At 40.2% G+C, this 24,098-nt stretch overlaps 1 protein-coding gene across 1 annotated transcript in view; it reads right to left on the bottom strand.

The window, feature by feature from the left end:
• The window catches only part of AOAH (acyloxyacyl hydrolase), a 197,201-nt gene that overhangs the window by 160,263 nt on the left and 12,840 nt on the right, over window positions 1-24,098 (bottom strand). The window contains exons 2-3 of the mRNA XM_069588031.1: window positions 16,659-16,754; window positions 3,642-3,708 (exon numbers count right to left, since the gene is read on the bottom strand). Coding sequence (XP_069444132.1) covers window positions 3,642-3,708; window positions 16,659-16,754 — 163 coding nt within the window. The remainder of the gene's footprint in view (window positions 1-3,641; window positions 3,709-16,658; window positions 16,755-24,098) is intronic.

Below are 24,098 nucleotides of genomic sequence, written 5' to 3'. Positions count from 1 at the left end.
CAGTCTAGTCAGAGTTCATCTGTGGTGATAATTTTGTTTTTAAAAAGAATTAATCAATTTAACAAATATTCATCAAAGAGTTTCTATGCTTAAGTATTGCCCCAAGCCCTGGAGTTACAGGCTTCCCTGGTGGCTCAGATGGTAAAGCATCTGTCTGCAATACAGGAGACCTCGGTCTGATCCCTGGGTCGGGAAGATCCCCTGAAGAAGGAAATGGCAACCCACTCCAGTATTCTTGCCTGGAAAATCCCATGGACAGAGAAGCCTTGTAGGCTATAGTCCATGGGGTTGCAGAGTCGGACACGACTGAGCGACTTCTCTTTCTGGAGATACAAAGATCCCTCCTTCCTCCTTTTTTCCTTCCTTCTGTATATTCAGTGTTTTGCTTAAGTATTAATATTTTTCTTAAGATGAAAAAATGTAGTCTGAGTTCTCAGAAGTCTTTCAATCTCATTAGCAACTCAGAAAAGTAAATGGAGAATTACACTACAAGCAGATGCGAAAAGCACACAGGAGTTTGCATAGGAAAGGAAGAATTTGTGTGTGTGTGTGTGTGTGTGTGTGTGTGTGTGTGTGTGTGTGTTGGAGGTATCTATCTTAGCCTGGGGCGAGTCAGGGAAACTTCTAGAGGAAGTGACCCTGGAGCTAAGATCCAAAGAAGTAGGAGATGAGGGAACATTTCATGCAAAATTCCCGAAGAAAAAACCTTCTTGTGTGTGTGGAAAATTACAACTGTTTTGGACCGTGGTATGCTAGAGAAGAGCCAGGGATGAGTCTGAACGTGTTCTCAGAGATCAGGTCATAAAGAACTTTGTGCAGGGGGCTAAGGAATCCTGTAAAGTGTGTAAAAAATTTTATGCTGGAGATTGCCATAGTTAGTTTTGCATTAAGAAGCTATTTGACCAGCTAGAATGTGGATTATGGACTTGCACGGCAATGGGGGATCCAGCAGGCCTGGAGTCCTGTTAGGAGGCAGTGGCGGTAAAAGAGATATGAGCTAAGAAGATGGGAATCCCTGCCTTCTAAACACTCCCAGTCCAGGGTCCCTGAAAAATCACTGACCACAGTAGAGTGAGATCAACATAAATAGAGGCAGGGGCACAGCAAGATGGAGCACTGATTGTCCCTTTGGTCTGTATTGGTTTAAATTTCTTTTGTCTTTAGAAATCTTTAACTGCAGGCTACCCTGCTGTGGGGGTAGTTTCTCTGAGCAACTCTGCTCTGAAGCCAATGGCATATAAAAGAGGAACCATGTAAGAATGTTCACAGCAGCACTTCCTTCACAAGAGAGAAAACCAGAAAACAAGCCAAACACCCATCAATGGGAGAGTGAGGGAATAGACTCTTGTAGAGACACAGTGGGATATTCTATGTACTCAGAGTGCATGAACTATAGCAATGCCACAAATCTATGGATGAATCTTAGACATACAATTTTAAGTGGTAGGTCCCCAAAGATTATGAGTGATGTGATACTCTCTTCATAAAGAAATAACTAAAAATTTAAAATATGCTTTAAAGGAATATGAAAGTGAAAGTGAAAGTGAAATTGAAGTCGCTCAGTCGTGTCCGACTCTTTGCGACTCCATGGACTGTAGCCTACCAAGCTCCTCTGTCCATGGAATTTTCCAGGCAATAGTACTGGAGTGGATTGTCATTTCCTTCTCCAGCGGATCTTCCCGACCCAGGGATCGAACCCAGGTCTCCCACGGTGTAGACAGACGCTTTACCGTCTGAGCCACCAGGGAAATCCTTAGAAAATAATTATGATAGATTTTAATAATTACTTATATATTATTTTATGATTATACTGTATTATATTAATAAAATATACATATATAAAAAACTATACAAAAAGGAAAATAAGAGCATGGACTTTATTACTTGAGTGGAGAAAATCATGAGAATAAAGACAGAGACCCTGTGGTTAGGGTAAGTTATTGTCAAGGTCGAGACTTTGCTTTGGGTGGTAGTTCAGTTCAGTTCAGTTGCTCAGTCATGTCTGACTTTTTGAGACCCCATAAATCGCAGCATGCCAGGCCTCCGTGTCCATTACCAACTCCCGGAGTTCACTCAAACTCACGTCCATCGAGTCTGTGATGCCATCCAGCCATCTCATCCTCTGTCGTCCCCTTTTCATCCTGCCCCCAATCCCTCCCAGCATCAGAGTCTTTTCCAATGAGTCAACTCTTCGCATGAGGTGGCCAAAGTACTGGAGTTTCAGCTTTAGCATCATTCCTTCCAATAACACCCAGGGCTGATCTCCTTTAGAATGGACTGGTTGGATCTCCTTGCAGTCCAAGGGACTCTCAAGAGTCTTCTCCAACACCACAGTTCAAAAGCATCAATTCTTCGGTGCTCAGTTTTCTTCACAGTCCAACTCTCACATCCATACATGACCACTGGAAAAACCATGGCCTTGACTAGATGGACCTTAGTCTGCAAAGTAATGTCTCTGATTTTGAATATGCTATCTAGGTTGGTCATAACTTTTCTTCCAAGGAGTAAGCGTCTTAATTTCATGGCTGCAATCACCATCTGCAGTGATTTTGGAGCCCAGAAAAATAAAGTCTGACACTGTTTCTACTGTTTCCCCATCTATTTCCCATGAAGTGATGGGACCAGATGCCACGATCTTCATTTTCTGGATGTTGAGCTTTAAGCCAACTTTTTCACTCTCCACTTTCACTTTCATCAAGAGGCTTTTTAGTTCCTCTTCACTTTCTGCCATAAGGGTGGTGTCATCTGCATATCTGAGGTTATTGTTATCTCTCCTGGCAATCTTGATTCCAGCTTGTGCTTCATCCAGCCCAGCATTTCTCATGATGTACTTTGCATATAAATTAAATAAGCAGGGTGACAATATACATCCTTGACGTACTCCTTTTCCTATTTGGAACCAGTCTGTTGTTCCATGTCCAGTTCTAACTGTTGCTTCCTGACCTGCATACAGATTTCTCAAGAGGCAGGTCAGGTGGTCTGGTATTCCCATCTCTTGAAGAATTTTCCATAGTTTATTGAGGGCTAATGACATTATTCAGAATAACTACGTAAATAACTAGATAAGAAATACAAGAAAGCCAAGTTTGGATTCTTGATGAGAAAGTGCCATGAACAGGAATGTGATGTGCCTGATTTAGTGTCCTGAGCTCAAAAAAGAAAGAAAGGTAGAAGAAAGGAAGCAGACAGAAAATGACAACGGCACACATACAGGATCCTAAGGGGCAGGGGAGAAGGCCAGGAAACCAGCAAGTGGGAGGCAAGAAGAGAAGAATCTGAGAAGCATATGGCCTGAGAATCCAGGAGGGAGTGTGGGGAAAGCTCAAGAGAAGAGGGCAGACATCCAGTCCCAGCCTCTAGGATCTCCTCCTTTATTGGCATTATTGGTCAAAATTCTTCCGAATGGCTCTTGCAGAGAAACTGAGCCAAGTTGCCACACAGTAATTTGAAGGGAGCCTTTGCCTAGGATGACGATCTGAGTCAGGTTTGAATTTTCCACCATTAACAAGAACCAGAGAGGACTTATGCCCATGTACAGTAAGCACATCCGGCTGGAAATGGAGCCAGCCATCTCCCAGTTTTCTCCTCTCCTCCCACCATGTCCCAGCAACTGAATCAGATGAATGTATCAGCATACTCACAGTTTTACGATGTCTGGTCCAAATATATGTACCACTAAATAGCAAGTGGTCTTCAAGAACAGTTTTTCTAAGAAAGATAAAGCAGGGGAAATAGATTATTATGATGAAGTTAACACATGAGTCAATAATGATCTTTACTAGGAACTGAAGCTGAGTGCTTAATTTATCATTAATTCGAGTGATTAATTATAAGGATTTGGGAGAAATGTTACAGTTATTGTATCCATGAAAATATCATTTCCAGCTCTGATTTATGTAAATGCTACTTTGCTTACTGTACATGCTAAAGAATGCTAATTTTTGATAAAAAATACAGTTAAATTCTTGAGTCTCATTTTCTTTTGTGTAGCAGGGAACATCTGAATGGTGGTGAGGATCTCATCTGTTGATGACAGAAACGGGATTTGCTTGATAGTAAATAATCTGAAGTATTACTTTGTTGAATATATTCTTCTCTGGTATTCATTTGGTGGGGGTGGGGTGGGGGGGGAAGACTTGACTTTGACTATTTAGCTTTTGCTGTTGGTATCCCAGAGATAAAAAGATACTAACAGTCACAGGTGTCTCTGTATTGCCATCTACACCAGAGAGAACACACGCACATAGACACAAACCCACAACCTAAACAGTCTCCTTCCTCCTGCTTCCCCTGTTAGGAAAGCACAGGAAGGCTTTGTGGATCGATCTGTTTGCACAATGAAACCTGTTAACTCTCTGGTCCTGTTTCTCTGCTTTGTCAGCTTCTGTGGAACCCTCGTAATTCCAAGGAGGACTTTAGCAAGGTTAGGACAGATGGACTGTCCAGGAACAGATGGGAAACCCTCCCTGGGAATTTTTCTTGTCATGTTTACCTCAAACTGGGCTACCAGTTATTTGGGGAGTAGGGTAATGGAGCAACAAGATAAATATGGAAACTCTCTCTAGCACTCTTGAAAGTGAAAGTATTCACCGCTTTTTCATGTTCTACTCTGAGTGACAGCATGGACTGTAGCCCACCAGGCTCCTCTGTCTTATGGAATTCTCCAAGCAAGAATCCTGGAGTGGGAGTACTAGTAAGAGTGCCAGTACTCTTGAAAAGTGAAAGTCACTCAGTTGTGTCTGACTCCTTATGACCCCATTGACTGTAGCCTGCCAGGCTCCTCTGTCCATGGAATTTTCCAGGCAAGAATACTGGAGTGGGTAGTCTATCCCTTCTCCAGGGCATATTCCCAACCCAGGAATTGAACTGGAGTCTCCTGCATTGCAGGCAGATTCTTAATGGTAAATAACCATAAGGGAAGCCCAATGTAAATACTACTTTCATATTAAAATAGTTTCATGGGACTTTTTTTTGTGTGTGATAAAGCACAAGACTTCAAACTCATTATGCTTTTTAAGTAGGAACTTAAAACCAATCACACATTACTATTGACCTTATAGAAATAAAAAGAATGATAAGGAAATACTATGACATCTGCATGGCAGCAAATTAGATAATTTAGAAGAAATGGACAAATTCCTGGAAAGACAAACTGCTGAAACTGACTTAAGAATAAATAGATAATCTTAATAGAGATATAACAAGAGATTTAACTAGTAATCAAAAATGTCCCATAAAGGAAAGCCCAGGGCCAGATAGCTTCACTGATGAATTGCACCAAACATTTTCAAAATGCAGCTGACTAGATATTCTCCGAAGAAGTTACACAAATAGCTAATAAGCACATGAAAAGATGGTCAACATCATTAGCTATTAGAGGAAAATGTTAAAAACCACAATGAGATGCCACTTCACACCCACTATGATATGCTAGAATAAAAATAAAGAAAAGCACAAGAAATGATGAGGCTGTGAAGAAATTAGAATCTTCATATTCTGCTGGTAGGAATATAAAATAATACAGCCACTTTGGTAAGCACTCTGACAGGTCCTCAAAAGGTTAAGTATAGGGTAACTATGTGAGCCAACAAGCCCACTGTTGGCATATACCCAAAAGAATACAAACATTTCCACACAAAAACTTACACATGAATGTTCATAGTGGAATTATCTTTATACAAAATCAAATAAGTGGAAACAATTCAATCCAAATGCCCATTAGTGACTGAATGGATGAAAAAAACAGTCTATCTACGCATAACAAAATAGTATTCAGCATAAAGAGTAATGACTTTCTGATACATAGTACAACATGGATGAATATTAATTATGCTAAATGAAAGAAACATACTTCTGTGTTTGCATTTATATGAAATGACCACAATAGGCAAATTCATAGAGACAGAAAGTCAGTTTGTGGTTGCTTAGGTCTGGAAGAAATGGATGGTTAGGAGTGGGCACCTGAGGTAGGTGGAGGTCCTTGTTGATATAATGAAAATATTCTTAAATATATGGTGGTGATGGACGTACAACTCCATTCAGCTGGTAGAGAATCTGCCTGCAATGCATGAGGCCCTGTTTCGATTCCTGGGTCAGAAAGATCCCCTGGAAAAGGGATAGGCTACCCACTCCAGTGTTCTCGGGCTTCCCTGGTGGCTCAGACGGTAAAGAATCCACCTATGGTGCAGGAGACATGCGTTCAGTCCTTGGGTCGGGAAGATCCCCTGGAGAAGGGAATGGCTATCCACTCCAGTATTCTTGCCTGGAGAATTCCATGGACAGAGGAGCCTGGCAGGCTACAGTTCATGGGGTTGCAGAGTCAGACACAACTTAGTGACTTTATTATTAATTGAAGTATACACTTTAAATGCATATATAATTGAACTAAATCTCAATACTACTGCTATAAAATAAAAACAGCACCCCCATGGGTGTTCCTTTTTAGGGGTCCTAAGGAACTTTGATGCTCCAGAACTTAGAGACTTGGGTTTCATCACTGGGTAACTGGCTTTGACCTTGGTCAGGTTGATTTCCCTTCTGGGTTTCAGTTTCCTCATCTGAAAAATGTAGGAGTAGGATTCAGTTCCCTTCACCATGTTGTCCTGGAAGTTTGGAGGATTATATAACTGACATTCAAAATTACATGGACTTGTAAAGCACTTTGGAAATGAGTTTCCACTGTTGTTCGTGTAGAACTAGTTTAGCCGAGAGCAGAGCAATTTAAAAATTGACACCATTGTGGTTTTGATTTGCATTTCTCTAATAATGAGTGATGTTGAGCACCACTTCACACCAGTCAGAATGGCTGCGATCCAAAAATCTGCAAGCAATAAATGCTGGAGAGGGTGTGGAGAAAAGGGAACCCTCCTACACTGTTGGTGGGAATGCAAACTAGTACAGCCACTTTGGAGAACAGTGTGGAGATTCCTTAAAAAATTGCAAATAGAACTCCCTTATGACCCAGCAATCCCACTTCTGGGCATACACACCGAGGAAACCAGAATTGAAAGAGACACATGTACCCCAATGTTCATCGCAGCACTGTTTATAATAGCCAGGACATGGAAACAACCTAGATGTCCATCAGCAGATGAATGGATAAGAAAGCTGTGGTACATATACACAATGGAGTATTACTCAGCCGTTAAAAAGAATTCATTTGAATCAGTTCTGATGAGATGGATGAAACTGGAGCCAATTATACAGAGTGAAGTAAGCCAGAAAGAAAAACACCAATACAGTATACTAACACATATATATGGAATTTAGGAAGATGGCAATGACGACCCTGTATGCAAGTCAGGAAAAAAGACACAGATGGGTATAACGGACTTTTGGTCTCAGAGGGAGAGGGAGAGGGTGGGATGATTTGGGAGAATGGGAATTCTAACATGTATACTATCATGTAAGAATTGAATCGCCAGTCCATGTCTGACGTAGGGTGCAGCATGCTTGGGGCTGGTACATGGGGATGACCCAGAGAGATGTTGTGGGGAGGGAGGTGGGAGGGGGGGGTCATGTTTGGGAACGCATGTAAGAATTAAAGATTTTAAAATTAAAAAAAAAAATAAATAAAAAATAAAAATTGACACCAGGTGTTCTTTGATACACTTGCGGTGTTGCCTGAAAGGCAGAGAACAATTTTCTTCTTTCTGGTAAAATAAGAGATGCTTCCACGTGCATGTGTGTGTGTATGTGTGTATTTTTTCTAGAATCTTGCTTTGCTCAAGTTGAAGTGAGTGGCAGCAAGACTTTCCTAATCCTCTGTGCAGGGCCAACAATCAGTCTCCTCAAATTCTGTGATGGTGAAGAATGAGAGGCTACTGCAGAAATGGCTAATGTGGGAGACGAGCTGGATTTCTGAGAGCTAAACTCTAGACAGACCTAGAAGACTACAGAGCAGAGATAGGCAAAGTCTCCAGAAAAAAGCCTGATTGGGCCCAGTCAGTCATAATTAGACGATAACCTGTTATTGCTACTACTGAACAAAAGATTGACACTAACATAGTGCTAGTAATCTATCTGATGTAAAAAGTCTACAGTTAAACTGTGCTTGTGACCAGGAAAGTACAGGAGCATTTGGTTTCTACAGAATGAAAAGGACTTGAAACAGCGTACGGATAAAAAGGATGGCCACTTCCAAGGGCAAAGGAAGGTTAAAAAAGGAGCAATTGCACAGTCATCACATGTTAAGTGTATCCATATGTATGGGTGCGAATAAAACCTAGAACATTTCAGGTAGTAAGCCACCTTTAGGTTTACCATCATTTCTTTTTTCATAAGAAACTTTTGAGGGAGTGGTTTTTTCACCCTCATTCTATGAGAAGAAACTTTGAGAACTGAAGGCTTCCTCAAGGGTAGAGTGGTTCAGTAAGAGATTAAAATCTTTTATTCCAAAAGCCCAAGTTATTTGCAGTATACATTTCAATGTATTTCGGACATTTTTTGATGCCTCATCTACCTCAGTTATGGCAAGTATATACCAACTTACTAATTAGAAATTTAAAACACAGTGAGTTGACCACCAAGATAGTTCTGTGGCTGTGTGTTCTAAGGCTGCATGTAGATTTTCAGAGCCTACAGAATGCGAGGAGAGTTGCTTTTCTCATTTTAAGTTGACATCAGTTTTTAACTATCATACTCCACAGAGTATGCAGATTTCTGCACAGGTGACCCAAGAAAGTGAAGTTCTAGCAAGACACTGAGGGCATAGGAGTCTGCTGACCCCTAGTGAGAATGATTCTATTAATCATTTTTCCATTAACAATTCTGAGATTCTTCCAAGGTGTGTACTAATGAGAGCCAGAGGCAAAAGCAGCGGGTGAAACTGAAGGTCAGAAATATTTTGCACAATTCGAAAAAACTGTCTTCCCAGGCACAGGAAAGGCCAACATGATTTACTGGGTGATTATTCTCAAGAATGTTGCTGCATGCTTTTTTCTGCTAAGGTTATGTTTTATAAGCTTATTTAGCTTTGAAGGTAAAAGCAGTATTACTTTATATTACTTAAAAGTAATTTTAAAAATCTTAACTGTTGCCGTGCATGATTCGACTCCCCCTCTCTCCCATTCTCCTGGCTCTCCAGAGAGAAGGCAACACTGGGTGTATTCAGGCAGTGTGGATGTTTTCATATTTCATAAACAAAGCAGTCCTATGATGTCTTCTAGAAGGAGAAATCTTTAGCCAGTGGTCAGACTGTCACTAGGAGAAGGCAATGGCAACCCACTCCCGTCCTCTTGCCTGGAAAATCCCATGGACGGAGGAGCCTGGTAGGCTGCAGTCCACGGGGTCGCACGGAGTCGGACACGACTGAGCGACTTAGCAGCAGCAGCAGCAGACTGTCACTGTCACCCTACACAATTCGCATGACTGTTCTATATGTTTTTCTGCCTCCGCAAAATGGAAACAGTAATGTCCACTCTACCTTCCTGTCTGTCAGGTGAAAGAGCCTTTAATCTGAGCTGAGCACTTTATTTCCATCCAGACATAAATGTTAATTAATAAAATGAAAATACCCCCAAGTAGGCTTATGAATTCTTTGAAAATCTCCTCTAATTGAAAGGTAGCCCACTGCTGAAAACAGAAATACCTCCTTTGCTTCCCTTTGGTGATGTGCCAGCTACTATTTTCCTGGAATCTGACTTTCAGCCTCTCATTTTACCTGAACAAAAATTTTTTGTTAAGAGTCAAAAGGAGCCAAGATGGAACCTTGAATACCAGCAATTTTGGTTCATGCATTTCTATGTTTTGCTGGTACATTATAACAGGGTCATCTGAGAAACAGGATTTTTACTCATGCTTTCACCTTTGAACAACAAAATTTTGCCTAAAAAGAGAAAATCAAACTCAAGGCATATATGGTGATATCTATCAGTGTGGTCTACTACACAGAAATGAAAACTAGTCAAAACAAGTCTTAATGATAATTATGACTATTTATTTTTTTCCTTGTAAAATGATAATAGCATTTTCTTCTTCTTCCTCTAATTCAGAGATGTGAGAATACAAGGTAAAGTTTATAATAGATGCTGAATATCCAACAATAAGGGGATGGATAAATAAAATAAGGGTCATTTATGTGGTGAAGGACTGTAGAATAACTTGGAGGCTCGACCTAAGTCTATGTATATCTTGACATGTATAGATCCAAAAACATACTGTTGAGTGAAAAACAGAAGCTGCAGAGTGGTATATACAGTAACTATTGATGTAAAAACGAGATCCCCACAAGGGAGGATTCTGGAAAGATGGTGGTGGAGGCAGCAGAGTTTTGGTATTTCACTGAATCTGAATAAAAAACAATACTAATAAAGCTTTGGAATAGGAAAACCAAAACACTATGAACATTAGTTACAGCAAAACTAGATATCTCCATGAGTCCCCAAATACAATTAAGGCAACAAGAAACCACTCACAACTGTGAGACTTGGGGGTTATCAAGTGTGGGAGAAAGTAAAGGGACGCAAGGGATAAACAGATGAATCGCCAAAGCAGCATGGGTGTTGATGACAAAGTATGGTGGGCGAGTTAAGAATATCAGCTGAAAGTGGGAAAGGTGGGGATGAGGTTTAGCCCACTTCTGTAGCAGATGAGTACAGAAGACTCAGGGTTAGAAGGACAAAGGCATTTGAGTGGTGAGGCATCTCCGAATTCTAGAAATTCGTCTACCAGAGCTCCCTTCCAGGATAAGGCTCACACTGAGGAGAAATTGGCTGGATAGAAGCAAAACAAAGAGAAAATCCAGATAAAAGTGGGCAGGAAGATAGAATCAGAAAATCTCAACATGCAAGCAGCCATGTGTTTATTTTTTAACACCAACAAAAACAACAGAGGAAGGAATTCTGTGCATTTGCTGTCCTGAACCACTTCTCTTTCTAAGAGTTTTGGAAAAATAATTTCACAAAAAAATGAGCAACAGAAATGTATCTAGGTCAACTCCCATACAAAGTTATTATAAGAAAAAAAAAAAAGGAACAGAATCACATCCTTGCAGATAGCAAAAGCATGCCAGAAAATCATGCCAAAAAGAGGATTAAAACATAACGGTATTTTAAAATGAGTGAGAAGTATTAATAAAATGATACAAGACACGAAAGAACAACAGAAATCAGAACTGAAGAAACTCAGAAATGGAATAAAAGAATTCAGGGAAGAACACAAAATTATAAAAGAAATGACATCCATATTAGAATGAATGTGAGAAGAAAGGCATACAATAGCTCACATTGTAAGAGAAACAGAAGATGAAAAAGAGGAAAGCTTTCAAGATAAAAGAAGATAAATGAAGTGATTAAGAAGTATTCATCATATATTAATGTATATATATGGAATCTATAAAGATGGTACTGATGAACCTATTTGCAGAGAAGCAATGGAGATGCAGACATAGAGAAAGACTTGTGGACACAGGTGGAAAAAGAGAGGGTGGGATGAATAGAGAGAGCAGTACTGAAATATACACATTACTGTATATAAAATAGGTAGCTGGTAGGAATCTGCTGTATGACACAGGGAGCTCAAACCTGCTCTGCTTACCTAGGGGGTGAGATGGGGTGGAAGGTTCAAGAAGGAGGGGACATATGTATGCCCATGGCTGATTCATGTGGATGTATGGCAGAAACCAACACAATATTGTAAAGCAATTATCCTCCAATTAAAAATAAATAAATTTCTTGGCCTTAAAGCCATCTTTTAAGAAAACTCCATGCCACGAGAATGAAGTGGAGGAAGAAGTGAACGCACAAGCTGAAGCACAAAAGAATGACGAGGCAGAGGTCCAAGTAAACCTGTATAGCCATGGAAACCACAGAAGCAGAAACAAGGGAAGCTGGAGGCCAGTGATGCTGGTACAAGTTGTTGGACGGCATGCCTACTGTCTAGAACTTGTCTCAATGGATCTGGAACATCCATGGCTATTCTGATCACCTTGACCACCTTTGAGAGACCCACCTTGCTTATATCAAAGGGGTCCCTTTTGGCCCTTTGACCTGGACCTGTGATTTTTGGACTGAATTGTGGCTGAATGTAACATGTATACAATAAATCATCTCTTTTGCTGTCTTAGCTGAAGAAAAAAAAATTGTTAAATTATTCATTCAAGAGATAGGCAAAATCATTAATACAGGCAAAGAAGATTTAAAATATGGATACTGTAAATCCCTGAAGAAGAAAGCCAAATCAAGAAAACTGAGCAAATACTAAAAAATTTGTGAGATTAAAAAATATATATATTTGAAGCCACACATTGAGAGAGCATACTGTGTGCTTGAGAATATCAATATACAACAACTGACACCAAGATATAGTCTAGTTAGATGACTAAATTTTATAAAAATGAGAAAAAAATCATTTGAACTAGGCAAAAACAGTAAATGACTTATAAGAAAAGGAAAATCAGATTATGATTAAACTTTTAATAACATATTTAAGACACTTAGGGAAAGAATTTACGTGCCAAGGATTTTTATATCTGGAAAAACACCGACTTTCAAGTATAAAGGACAAGCCAGCTTGTTATTAACATGTAAGAATTCAGGGACTATTGTTCCCATGAGTCCTTTCTGAGGAATGAATTTTAGACAGTAACTCGGCTAGAGAGACATCTGTGTAAGGGCTGGTGGTGAACATCAGTCTTATAGTTGCTGATGGAACTAAAACTAAATGAGGGTGCAAAGGGAATGTATATATTGTATGTAATAGCTGTATGCTAAAATAATGCAGTACAATGACTGAAAAGTGTAGAGATGTGGGGAAAACACACATTGAATATATTCAAATAACAATTTAACTGCTCTCAAAGATTATAAAATATATTAATAATAGTAGAATTAAGATTGACATCTTGAACCTCTTGTATGTGAAAAGGAGGATAGGTAAATGAGTAATCATGAGATATTTTAATTTAATCAATCCCCTTGTCCCTGAGAGTTAGGACTTCAACTGTGGAAAGAAGATACAGATATGAGACAGAAGATGCAAAGAAAAAATCCTGCAGTCCTGAATTTGAATTTAAAGTGACAGGATGAACTCATTAGATGTTTTATCTTAAAATAATATAAGTAAATATATATATGTATATATATATATATGTATATGTATGTTTTCTATCACTGTCAACAGAAGTCTAGAAAGAATGACCGACTGAGTAGCAGTGAGATTCCTATGCACTCAGACCTTGCGGTCTTAGTACTATTTCCCACTAAAAGAAACCAGAGCATCTAAGAGAAATGACTGATTTCAAGCCTTGGCTTGGAAATGTACAAGACAGACTAGTACAGCTGTCATACCAGTTGGTAAGGAAGCTATCAAAGATTATGTAGACTTATATCAAAAGGATGTAGGAGTCAGCTTACAGAGGTTCCCACTGGTCAAAGATGAGACAAATTCGAACTTCAAAAGGATAATAACTGAAGTAGACTGAAACTCATCAACTGCATATAAATTCATGGGTTCATAATGATACTGTAAAGGAAACCTAGGGACAATATTTTGCCAACAAAGGTCCGTCTAGTCAAGGCTATGGTTTTCCAGTGGTCATGTATGGATGAGAGAGTTGGACTCTAAACAAAGCTGAGTGCCAAAGAATTGATGCTTTTGAACTGTGGTGTTGGAGAAGACTCTTGAGAGTCCCTTGGACTTCAAGGCGATCAAACTAGTCCATCCTAAAAGAGATCAGTCCTGAATATTCATTGGAAGGACTGATGCTGAAACTTCAATACTTTGGCCACCTGATGAGAAGAACTGACTCATTTGGAAAGACCCTGATGCTGGGAAAGATTGAAGGCAGGAGGAGAAGGGGATGACAGAGGATGAGATGGTTGGATGGCATCATCGACTCAATGGACATGAGTCTGAGTCCATTGTAAATGAGCTATGGAATCTGCCCTGTAGTTTCTGCATTTTGTTGGTGATGGACAGGGAGGCTTGGCATGCTGCAGTCCACAGGGTCTCAGAGTTGGACATGACTGAGGGACTGAACCGAACTGAACTGAACTGAACTGACTAAACGACTAGTTTGGGATGATACCACAAGGGCAATAAATTATTTGAAACCTGGCAAGTAGAGAAGAAGAATCAAGCATTTACCCTGCCTTTCTTAGAATAAATAGTACCATTAGTAACTGTGGAGAAAAAATACATGCAAGAATTCAGGGAATATTGTTCCCATGAGTCCTTTCTAAGGAACGAACTTTAGACAGTAACTCAACTATCTAATGGAGAAGGCAATGGCACCCCACTCCAGTACTCTTGGCTGGAAAATCCCATGGACAGAGGAGCCTGGTAGGCTGCAGTCCATGGGATCGCTGGGAGTCGGACACGACTGAGCGACTTCACTTTCACTTTTCACTTTCATGCATTTGGAGAAGGAAATGGCAACCCACTCCAGTGTTCTTGCCTGCAGAATCCCAGGGACAGGAGAGCCTGGTGGGCTGCCGTCTATGGGGTCACACAGAGTCAGACATTACTGAAGCAACTTAGCAGCAGCAGCAGCAGCAGTAGCAACTATCTAAAAACATCTCTAAACGATAATGATGATAAGGGAAACTGACTCGAAAAATTTTCAGCTACTAAAGGAAATATAATTGATATATTAGAACAGTACTATTTTGTAACCTCCAATGAAGTAACAGATTTAGTCATAGAGCATCAACAGTGCTAATATCAAAAAAACAAAGCAAGAGAAAAACACTTATGATGGCCTCCTGATGAAAGAAAACAGTATCATTTATAGCCTTGCCGAAGAAATCAAACTGGAGTCTGGTCAAGCCTCAGATCTAGCTGCCATTTTCAGGAAATACAGACACAGAGAAACACATTCAATCCTACCACAGGGGTGCCACCAACAAAATGCAGAAACTACAGGGCAGATTCCATAGCTCATTTACATGGAAAAGGAAGGGATGTAAAAGAAACTGGTAGATTAAAATGGGACTTAAAAGACACATCAAAAATTTAAAAACTGGACAAAACTATGGTGTCTGGAGATACCCAGTAGGATGATAAAGTTATAAAGCAATACAAGAAGATGATTATAGTAACAGGCAGATTTTTTTTTTTTTTTTTTTTTAGGGAGGAGGAGTTTTTGATGGGATGGAGCATGTGGATGGGACTTTTGGAGTAGCCACCAATCTGTTCCTTTTTGAACATAGCCTTGTTCCTCTGGACTATGTTTACAAAGATGTTCACCTTTCAATAGCTGATAAAACTATACATTTATTTTGTGTGGTTTTCTGCATTTGTTTCCTTTTACCAGGAAAAGATTTTAAAATTACCCATAGATAATACTACACATCATCTATAGATTCACAGACAATGAAGTGAATGTGAAAGTATAAAATTAGACAAAGCTAATATCCATCAAGTTCACATGAATGGTTCTCTCTAGAGAGGCAGAAGGAAATGGAACTGCGATTAGGGGAGCCCAAAGTGCCTTCTAGTTTATTTGTCACATTCTAATTCCATGAAAGAAAGATGAGGCAGTTATGTCAAAATGTTAGCAGTAGTCAGACTGGGACATTGCAAGCACATGTATTTGTGCATTATCTTCTCTTAGTTTTTATTTTTAAATACAAAAATGAGCTTATGAGTGTACATTGTGACTATAAGCAATAAATTTTCTAAAAGTGCATTGATGCCATTGACACAGCATTTGTTAAGTCAAAGATAAAACTGTCTTGAGTCCAACTATCTTACTTAAAAATAATAATGTAGGCATCTTTGGAGAATTAGTTCCTTAACATTAAGTGAATGAAAATTTGACTCTCAATGAAGTTTACTCATTGTGACTGTACACCTAAGAATATTCTAATATAAGGGAAATAGAATCAATATTTTCATTCTGATGAAATTTAAAACAACTATAAAATTTGCTTAAGGGCTTCCCAAGTGGCTCAATGGTAGAGAATCCACTTGCTAATGTAGGAGATGCGGGTTCAGTCCCTGGATCAGGAAGATACCCTGGAGAAGGAAATGGCAACCCACTCCAGTATCCTTGCCTGGGAAATCCCATGGACAGAGGAGCCTGGTTGGCTACAGTCCATGGGGTCGCAAAAGAGCCAAACACAATTTAGCAACTAAACAACAAGAGCATACAATTTATTTAAACCACAGATCATTTCCTTCTTTTGCAGGATGTGTAAGGGATTTTATTGAGATCCAATTCATATCAATGGAGTGTTCCCAGTTATTTTCCAGTTTGGAATTTTAAGATCCATTGCCTTTTCAGACTAAATAAAGCTCTGTGTTAGAAGGGATGTATGTGCATTTGAGAATGTGTATATGGTTAAATTAACATACATCATTGAAAATTATTTATTATTGATTTTTTTGCCTTCCTGGTACTTAAGGTCATGATCACTAGGTGGGCAAATCATTATAAATGATTCATAAAAAGATCAGCCATTTGACATTTTACTCCCTAAATGTCCACAGCAATCTCATTCTGCTATGATGGAAAATGAATGTCTGGGGAAAAAATGCCTAGAGTGTTCTTTTGTGTGTTTCTTTTAATTCCTATGATCCCCGTAAGAATATCAACTCACAGAAAGAACACAGTCAGATTCTCCTCTCTAAACTCATGTAGGGTATAAATTCACTCATGATGGCTCATGAGTGAGAAAAGAATCAGACCCATAGCCAAGTGACCCTTTTTACATTACCAGGCAAGTAGCTGCACAGTCTCTCCATTGAGATCTGGACCGTTGAGTTGTGAACTTGAGTGAGCTGTTCAATCATAGACACCACCAGCACACACCCTGCAGGGAGCAGAAGAGATGTCAGCTATGTCACATGGAAAGCTTCTCTGGAGACTGGAAGAAGAAAGGGGGATATGTGTGTGTCCTTAAGAACACAAACTTTTCCAAAACAGAGAACTTTTCTTTGCCATGATTTTTATAATTGACCACATGAATGAGTGAGCTGAGTTTTTAGTGAAACATGGTAAGAAAACTGTGACTTTGGGGGTCAGAAAGACAGGTTATCAGCTGACTTTTGTCACTTTTAAGCTATGTGACTTCAGGGAAGTAATTGAATCTTGCTTTATTTCCATTTCATTTTGATCATATGGGGGAAAGAGGTGCCATTTTTAGGAGTTGTGTGTAGAAGACAGCCAGCCAGCACTGAGGACAGGCTCAGTGGACACTGGCCTTTGCTGTCTGCTCTCCCTCCCTTCTGTAGCAGACAGCTTCACTGTGAGTAGGATCATTCCCACCTTACACGTGCTCAGCTTATGACCTAGGCTCAGATTTTTAATTGCAGAAAAGCAGTGGAAATTGCCCAACATTTGAGTCAGAAGACCTGGGACTGAGTCCTGCCCTTGAATCTTGAGCTTATCATGTATCCTTTCTAAGCCTTGGCTTCCTCACTGCAAAGTAGTTAAGTTTCCTGCAGGGCTGCTGTGATGATTAAATGAGATAATAGTACAAATGAAGATGGCTCTGAAATCAAAACACTATTGTAAAATATTATTTTACCTCCCAGCTATAAAGCACTCTGCTTGAAAGCATGTACCAATACAATAGGTGTCTAGAAGGAACCTTGGATTAAATTAAGAATATATTTCTCAAGCTACCTTGATGTATGATAATGGTTAAGGCTCAGAATTGCCAGCACCCCTAGAAGGTTCTGTCACCAGCCTAAATTGCCAGGGAAGACCAAACTTTCTTTGTCCAAAGGGAGGGGACTCTCTTCTATACACAAGGGGTTGGTTGTTCAAAGATCAGTAATTCTGAGAAGAAACTGTTCAGCTTCACTGAGATAAGAGGAGTGGCATCTACTAGCAGATGCTGGTTTCCAAGGAGACAAAAGAAGGACCACATCTAAAATAAAGAAGTGCCAGGGTGGCTGGCCCAGCAATCAGCTCACTACTATCCATCTGCTCAAGAAGCTAGGGACCCAAGTTCACATGCAGTGTCATTAAAACCAAATTCCCACCAGGAGTCCTTGAGGGAAAGTGGCTGATAACAGATGTAAATAGTACAACTGGGCTTCTCTAGACAGAAAAAAATCAAACCTCCCGTAGAATGAGAGATTGCCAACAAAGAAGGAGAGACTTCCACCTTTCTAGACATTGCAACACCTGATCAGGCTTTAGCCTCCCTTGTTCTGTACTCTTTGGCAAAGCTGGGCTCACCAAGTCTGAGATACTTCAACCTTGATAACCACAGTCTTACTGCTCTGGGAGCATCTTCCTCTGGGGCATTCAACTTCAATTACCAAGGGGGATTAAGTGTGCTTTAACCTAATCCATGCATTGAGGGCTTTATTACATTGCAGTAAATTCAAGAGCTGATACTTATTAGCACTTTACAGTCTTAAAAACATTTTCATATATATTTTGTTTTATTTTTACCAATAACTTTTCAAGAAAGAGGGCTTTTCTGGTGACTCAGATGGTGAATCTGCCTGCAATGTGGGAGACGGGGGTTCAATCCCTGGGTTGGGAAGATCCCCTGGAGAAGGGAATGGCTACCCACTCCTGTATTCTTGCCTGGAGAATGCCATGGACAGAGGAGCCTGGTGGGCTACAGCCCATGGGATCACAAAAAGTCAGACACAACTGAGCAACTAACACTTTTTCAAAAGATGGATGCAATGCAATCTCATTTCAGAATATTTTAAAAATATACAGCAGTATTAAAAAGATAAACATCACTTAAATCATCCAGAGATAAACAAGTTTCACTTTTAAACACAAAATATATATAATATATGTGATTTTTTAACATTTATAATGCACTTTTCAATCTTGATTTATGTCTCTGCTAATCACTTGTTAAGTTAGGTGGAGCTAAATACATTTTAATAACTGCAATTTAAAATAATTATAAGTAATTATATTGCAATATAGTAAGAGGATACAGTGTGGTATAGTTGAAAAGGGAGAAGCTTTGAAATAAAAAATAAGCTTTTTTAAAAAACCAAGTTCAAATACTGGATTAGTCACTTAAAATGGTGTAACTTTGAACAAGTTACCTAACCTTCTGGAACTTATTAAGAGTTTACAAAGAAGACATACAGATGGCTAACAAACACATGAAAAGATGCTCAACATCACTCATTATCAGAGAAATGCAAATCAAAACCACAGTGAGATACCATCTCACGCCAGTCAGAATGGCTGCTATTAAAATGTCTACAAACAATAAATGCTGGAGAGGGTGTGGAAAAAAGGGAACCCTCTTACACTGTTGGTGGGAATGCAAACTAGTATAGCCACTATGGAGAACAGTGTGGAGATTCCTTAAAAAACTGGAAATAGAATTGCCTTATGACCCAGCAATCCCACTGCTGGGCATACATACCGAGGAAACCAGAATTGAAAGAGACACGTGTACCCCAATGTTCATCACAGCACTGTTTACAATAGCCAGGACATGGAAGCAACCTAGATGTCCATCAGCAGATGAATGGATAAGAAAGCTGTGGTACACATACACGATGGAGTATTACTTAGGTATTAAAAAGAACACATTTGAGTCAGTTCTAATGAGGTGGATGAAACTGAAGCCTATTATATAGAGTGAAGTAAGTCAGAAAGAAAAACATCAATACAGTATATTAACGCATATATACAGAATTTAGAAAAATGGTAATGACACCCCAATATGCAAGACAGCAAAAGAGACACAGATATAAAGAACAGACTTTTGGACTCCATAGGAGAAGGTGAGGGTGGGATGACTGAAAGAAGAGCATTGAAACATGTATATTACCATATGTGAAACAGATGACCAGTCCCAGTTCAATGCATGAGCCAGGGCGCTCCAAGCCAGTGCACTGGGCCAACCCAGAGGGCGGGATGGGGAGGCAGGTGGGGGGAGGTCTGGGACAAGGGGACACATGTACACCTGTGGCTGATTCACGTCAACGTATGGCAAAAACCACCTCAATATTGTGAAGTGATTAGCCTCTAATAAAAAAAAAAAAGAGTTTACAGGTAGAGTGTAAGTTCCTTGTGGGCAGGATTGGGGTCTTCCTATTTCTAGCTTTGAGTACCTGGCTGGGAGGAAGGAGATAAGAGATGTTGGCTGACTCGAAGCAAACTGACTAGAGAGCCACCTGAGGGACAATTCAGTTGTCACTTGGTGGAGACCTCCATAGAAAAGGGTTAGTGAATGCAACTGACTTTGTGTTCTAGCTCAATCATCTCACGGATGACTTTGCTTACTCTTTGTTCCATGTCATTACAGGACATGGCTCCACTTCTCATCCTGCTGTGCAACAACCAGCACCCTCTTAAGTCAACCAGCAGATTCTATAACAAACAGTCACAACACACAGCTCAGGATCAAAGGAGAACGTAGTAGAGGTTGGGTTGAGCTCTTGCATAGAAGTCACTTCATAGAGTCTCATCAAGGAGCTGCGGCATTTGTCACCCAGAGTGGACTTGAAACACACAGGTACATACCTGTTTGTTTTCATCCTTGGCATGGAAGGACAAATGCATAGAGAATTATGCTGCTTGAGACCAACCTGCTTCTTTGTCCTTACAGAGGTTAGGTTTTCTTTTACCTCGAGCAGTCCCAACAAGGGCTGATGACTTTCATGGCTCCTTAGCATTACTCACTTAAATAGGAAATCATTAGATAGTGCCACTTGGGAAGTCCTAAATAAAAAGGAACCCCCTCCCCCCTAAATTTAACTGTCTCTAAAGATTGGGTATATCTTGCCACTATCGCCACTCTGCCTAGTGAAGAGTTGTTAGGATCAAAAGAACTCTGCAGAAAAGCAGCTAATGGGGCTTGAAATATGTAAACGCCCATGCTGGGCTCAGCTTTGATTTGAGTCCCACTCACTTGGACATCCCCGCCCATTTCCACCGAGCTCAACTCCCCTTGGGTTGTTAATTTAGGGTCTGCAGTGAGGTGTGTCCTGAATCCTTTAGTAACAAGAATAGAGAAATTGACTTTGCTATAGTTTCTAATAAGAGGTTTCACTGTCTTGACAGGCTGAAAAAATGTTTTCCCTTGGAGAAATGCATGAGCAGAGTAATTCTTCCCATTATAGACTATTCTCTGGCTGCTAATAAAAAGGCCTGGGTTTGCTGAAGCAAGTTTGTCCAAGCTACTATTCATTTAAGAAGTGATGAGAGTGGGTGAGAACTACGTATTTTGCTGAGTGGTCACCATCTGAAATCTTCCATATGGTAAATCTCTTCTCACCTGGCAACTGAAAATAATGAGTATAATAGAAACAGACACCCCTGACATTGTAAGAAAAGAAGCAAATAGGCTAGAATAAAAACACCTGCCACAGGAATCTGCTTCTAGCCACACATCTCAGGTAGACTGCAGACTGTACCATGGAATCTTTTTGAAATGAAATAGAACTCTTAAAACTCTAATTATAATCATATCTGTGCTGGCTGGCGATGCGGCCAACTGCAGAGAGAGGTCTGTTAGATTTCCCATTTGTCTGAAGCCCGCACTTCATCGAGAAGCCTTGAAAGCACCTGGCAGTTGTCAGAACCAGAGTCGGCGTGACTACACTTCCTTTTTGACCCTGAGTTGGGGCATAAATAATTCATTACATGGCTAGAATATTCTTTGCAGATTTCAAAGAGTTTTGCATACATTTTCATCCCATTTAAACTTCACAACAACTTGACTCATCATTGTAGAAATTATTGCTCTCATTGTACAGACCAGAAGTCAGAGGCTCAGAGAAGTTAGGTCCTTGCCAAGTATATAGCTAGTGAGCAAGGGAACTGAGACTGGAACCCAGTATGTAGTCTGAGTCCCTTCTGGATGCCAGGCACCATGCTGAGCTGTGAGTACATGCTGAGAACAAACTGATATGGTTCCTGCCCTCTCAGAGATTATACTCCATTAGGGAAAAGTGATCATAAACAAATAGGCATGCATGCACTTATAAATAATTTTAGGTCCAATGAAGAAAAGGAACAGGGTGAAGTAACAGAAGGCAATGAGAATGAAGATGGTATAAAACTTAGCTAGAGCTGATAGAGAGAAAAGGCTTCTCTGAAGAACACACACACACAAAGGCTAATATAGTAGAAAGGAGCAAACGGTTTGGTGGGCCAGGAAGGCTTTGTAGGCAGGAGAAGCTGATACCCACTTGATGGCAATGAGACTGGGAAAACCTGGCATTAGGAGATGAGGTGCAGACATAGGTAAAGGTCAGGACTGTGGGTTTTGTAGATGGCAAAAGAGGTAAGGATTCAACTTGAGAGGAATGGGGAGCTGTGAATAGGTTTTGAGGATAGGATTGTTTCCATTTGATCTGTGTCTTAAAAATATCATGCTGGCTGTCCTGAGGAGGAAGGTTTTTACAGGGCAAATATGGGGGCAGAGGGCTGAAGAAGGAGGCTATTTTGGGCCTGGGAAGAGATGATGGTTTATTGGATAGAGTAACGAGTGGGAGTGGAGGAAAATAGACAGATCTGGGATCTACTGTGGAAGTTGACCCAAGGGGATTTATTAATAAACTGATGAGAAATGTGAGGAAGGTAGAATCAGGGATGACTCTTTCATTTCTGGTTTGGGTACCAGAGAAGTGTAGAACACAGGTTTTAGAGTCACAGCCCACTTGGATTTTTGTCCTTGCATCCCTGTTGGACCAGCATGACATTTTCAAGTTCATTTCCCATATGGCCCATCTCCCCCAGCCCGGGGCCCCTCCGCAAATGCCTAAATTCTGTTCTCAGATTTTCCTAATAGGGTGGGAGCACAGGATGTAGTTTTTTATATGTTGTAATTCTAACCAACAACCTTTATCCCCAGACTTTCTCACTTTGGTGAAAAGGAAATAAGAAAGAAAGATAGGAAAACAATCACTTAAAATGATCCTATAGCCAGCCTTGTTTCCCTAAGATGTTATTTACCAAGCCAGATAGGGTAGCACACAGCCCAGCTGTGGATACTACACTTTCACCTTTTTTGTCTGCTTTCTTCTCTCAGTCTGGACATGGATAGGGAGAGAGGGTAGGAGAGGAAAAGAGAGAGGAGGGGAGGAAAGAGAAGGGAGAAGCCATGGTACAGTAGAGAGTGAAGAATTTGGGGCTCAGACAGACCTGGATTCAAATCTTGCTTCTATCACTTATGAGTTGTTATATTTGGTGGGATTGTTAACCTCTCTGAACCCACAGAACAGAATAATAAAGCCCCCTTGTGTGGAATACATTAAAAATGGTCACAGACATTTTACACTTCCTCCCATGAAGAGGTGATGTCTATTTTCCAGCCCTTTGAATCTGGCCTTGTGACCTTGCTTTGATCAGTAGAATGTAGAAGTGACAGCTTTTCAGATCCAACTCTAGACCCCAAGAGGCCTTGCATCTTCCATTTTTTCCCATTTAGAATTTCACAGCCATGAGCTTGAGCTAGTCTGCTGGAGAGGCCACATGAAGGGAATGTCCAGTAATAGTCTGCCAACTACCAGGTTTGGGAATGTGTGTGTGTGTTAGTTGCTATGAGGCCATTCTAAATATCCAGCTCATCATTCCACCATCTACGAACTGAGTGCAGCAGCAGTAGTGAGCCTACCTAAGACCAGCTCAAGGGCCACTGAACAATGCCCAGTGTAAAAATGCCAACCCACAGGACTGCGAGCTAATAAATGATTACTGTGTAAGTGCACAGAGGCTTATAATTTGGTAAAAGCTATCTGAAAACCTGGCAAAAGTCTTGTGAGGATTAAGTGATACAACACGTAGAATGCACATGGTGCCTGGTGCAGAGTAGATGTTTAAGGTTAGTTTCTACCCCATCTGCTGAGACCATCATAGGGTAAAGAACATATCTTCCATGACTCTTTTTTTTTTAAATAGAAGCAGTTCTATTTCCACTTTTTTAAGGAATCTCCACACTGTTCTCCATAGTCGCTGTACTAGTTTGCATTCCCACCAACAGTGTAAGAGGGTTCCCTTTTCTCCACACCCTCTCCAGCATTTATTGCTTGGAGACTTTTGGATCGCAGCCATTCTGACTGGTGTGAAATGGTACCTCATTGTGGCTTTGATTTGCATTTCTCTGATAATGAGTGATGTTGAGCATCTTTTCATGTGTTTGTTAGCCATCTGTATGTCTTCTTTGGAGAAATGTCTATTTAGTTCTTTGGCCCATTTTTTGATTGGGCTG

Source organism: Ovis canadensis, chromosome 4, assembly GCF_042477335.2.
Source record: "Ovis canadensis isolate MfBH-ARS-UI-01 breed Bighorn chromosome 4, ARS-UI_OviCan_v2, whole genome shotgun sequence".
NCBI classification, from domain to species: Eukaryota; Metazoa; Chordata; class Mammalia; order Artiodactyla; family Bovidae; genus Ovis; species Ovis canadensis.
This window is presented reverse-complemented; position numbering and strand designations above follow the sequence as displayed.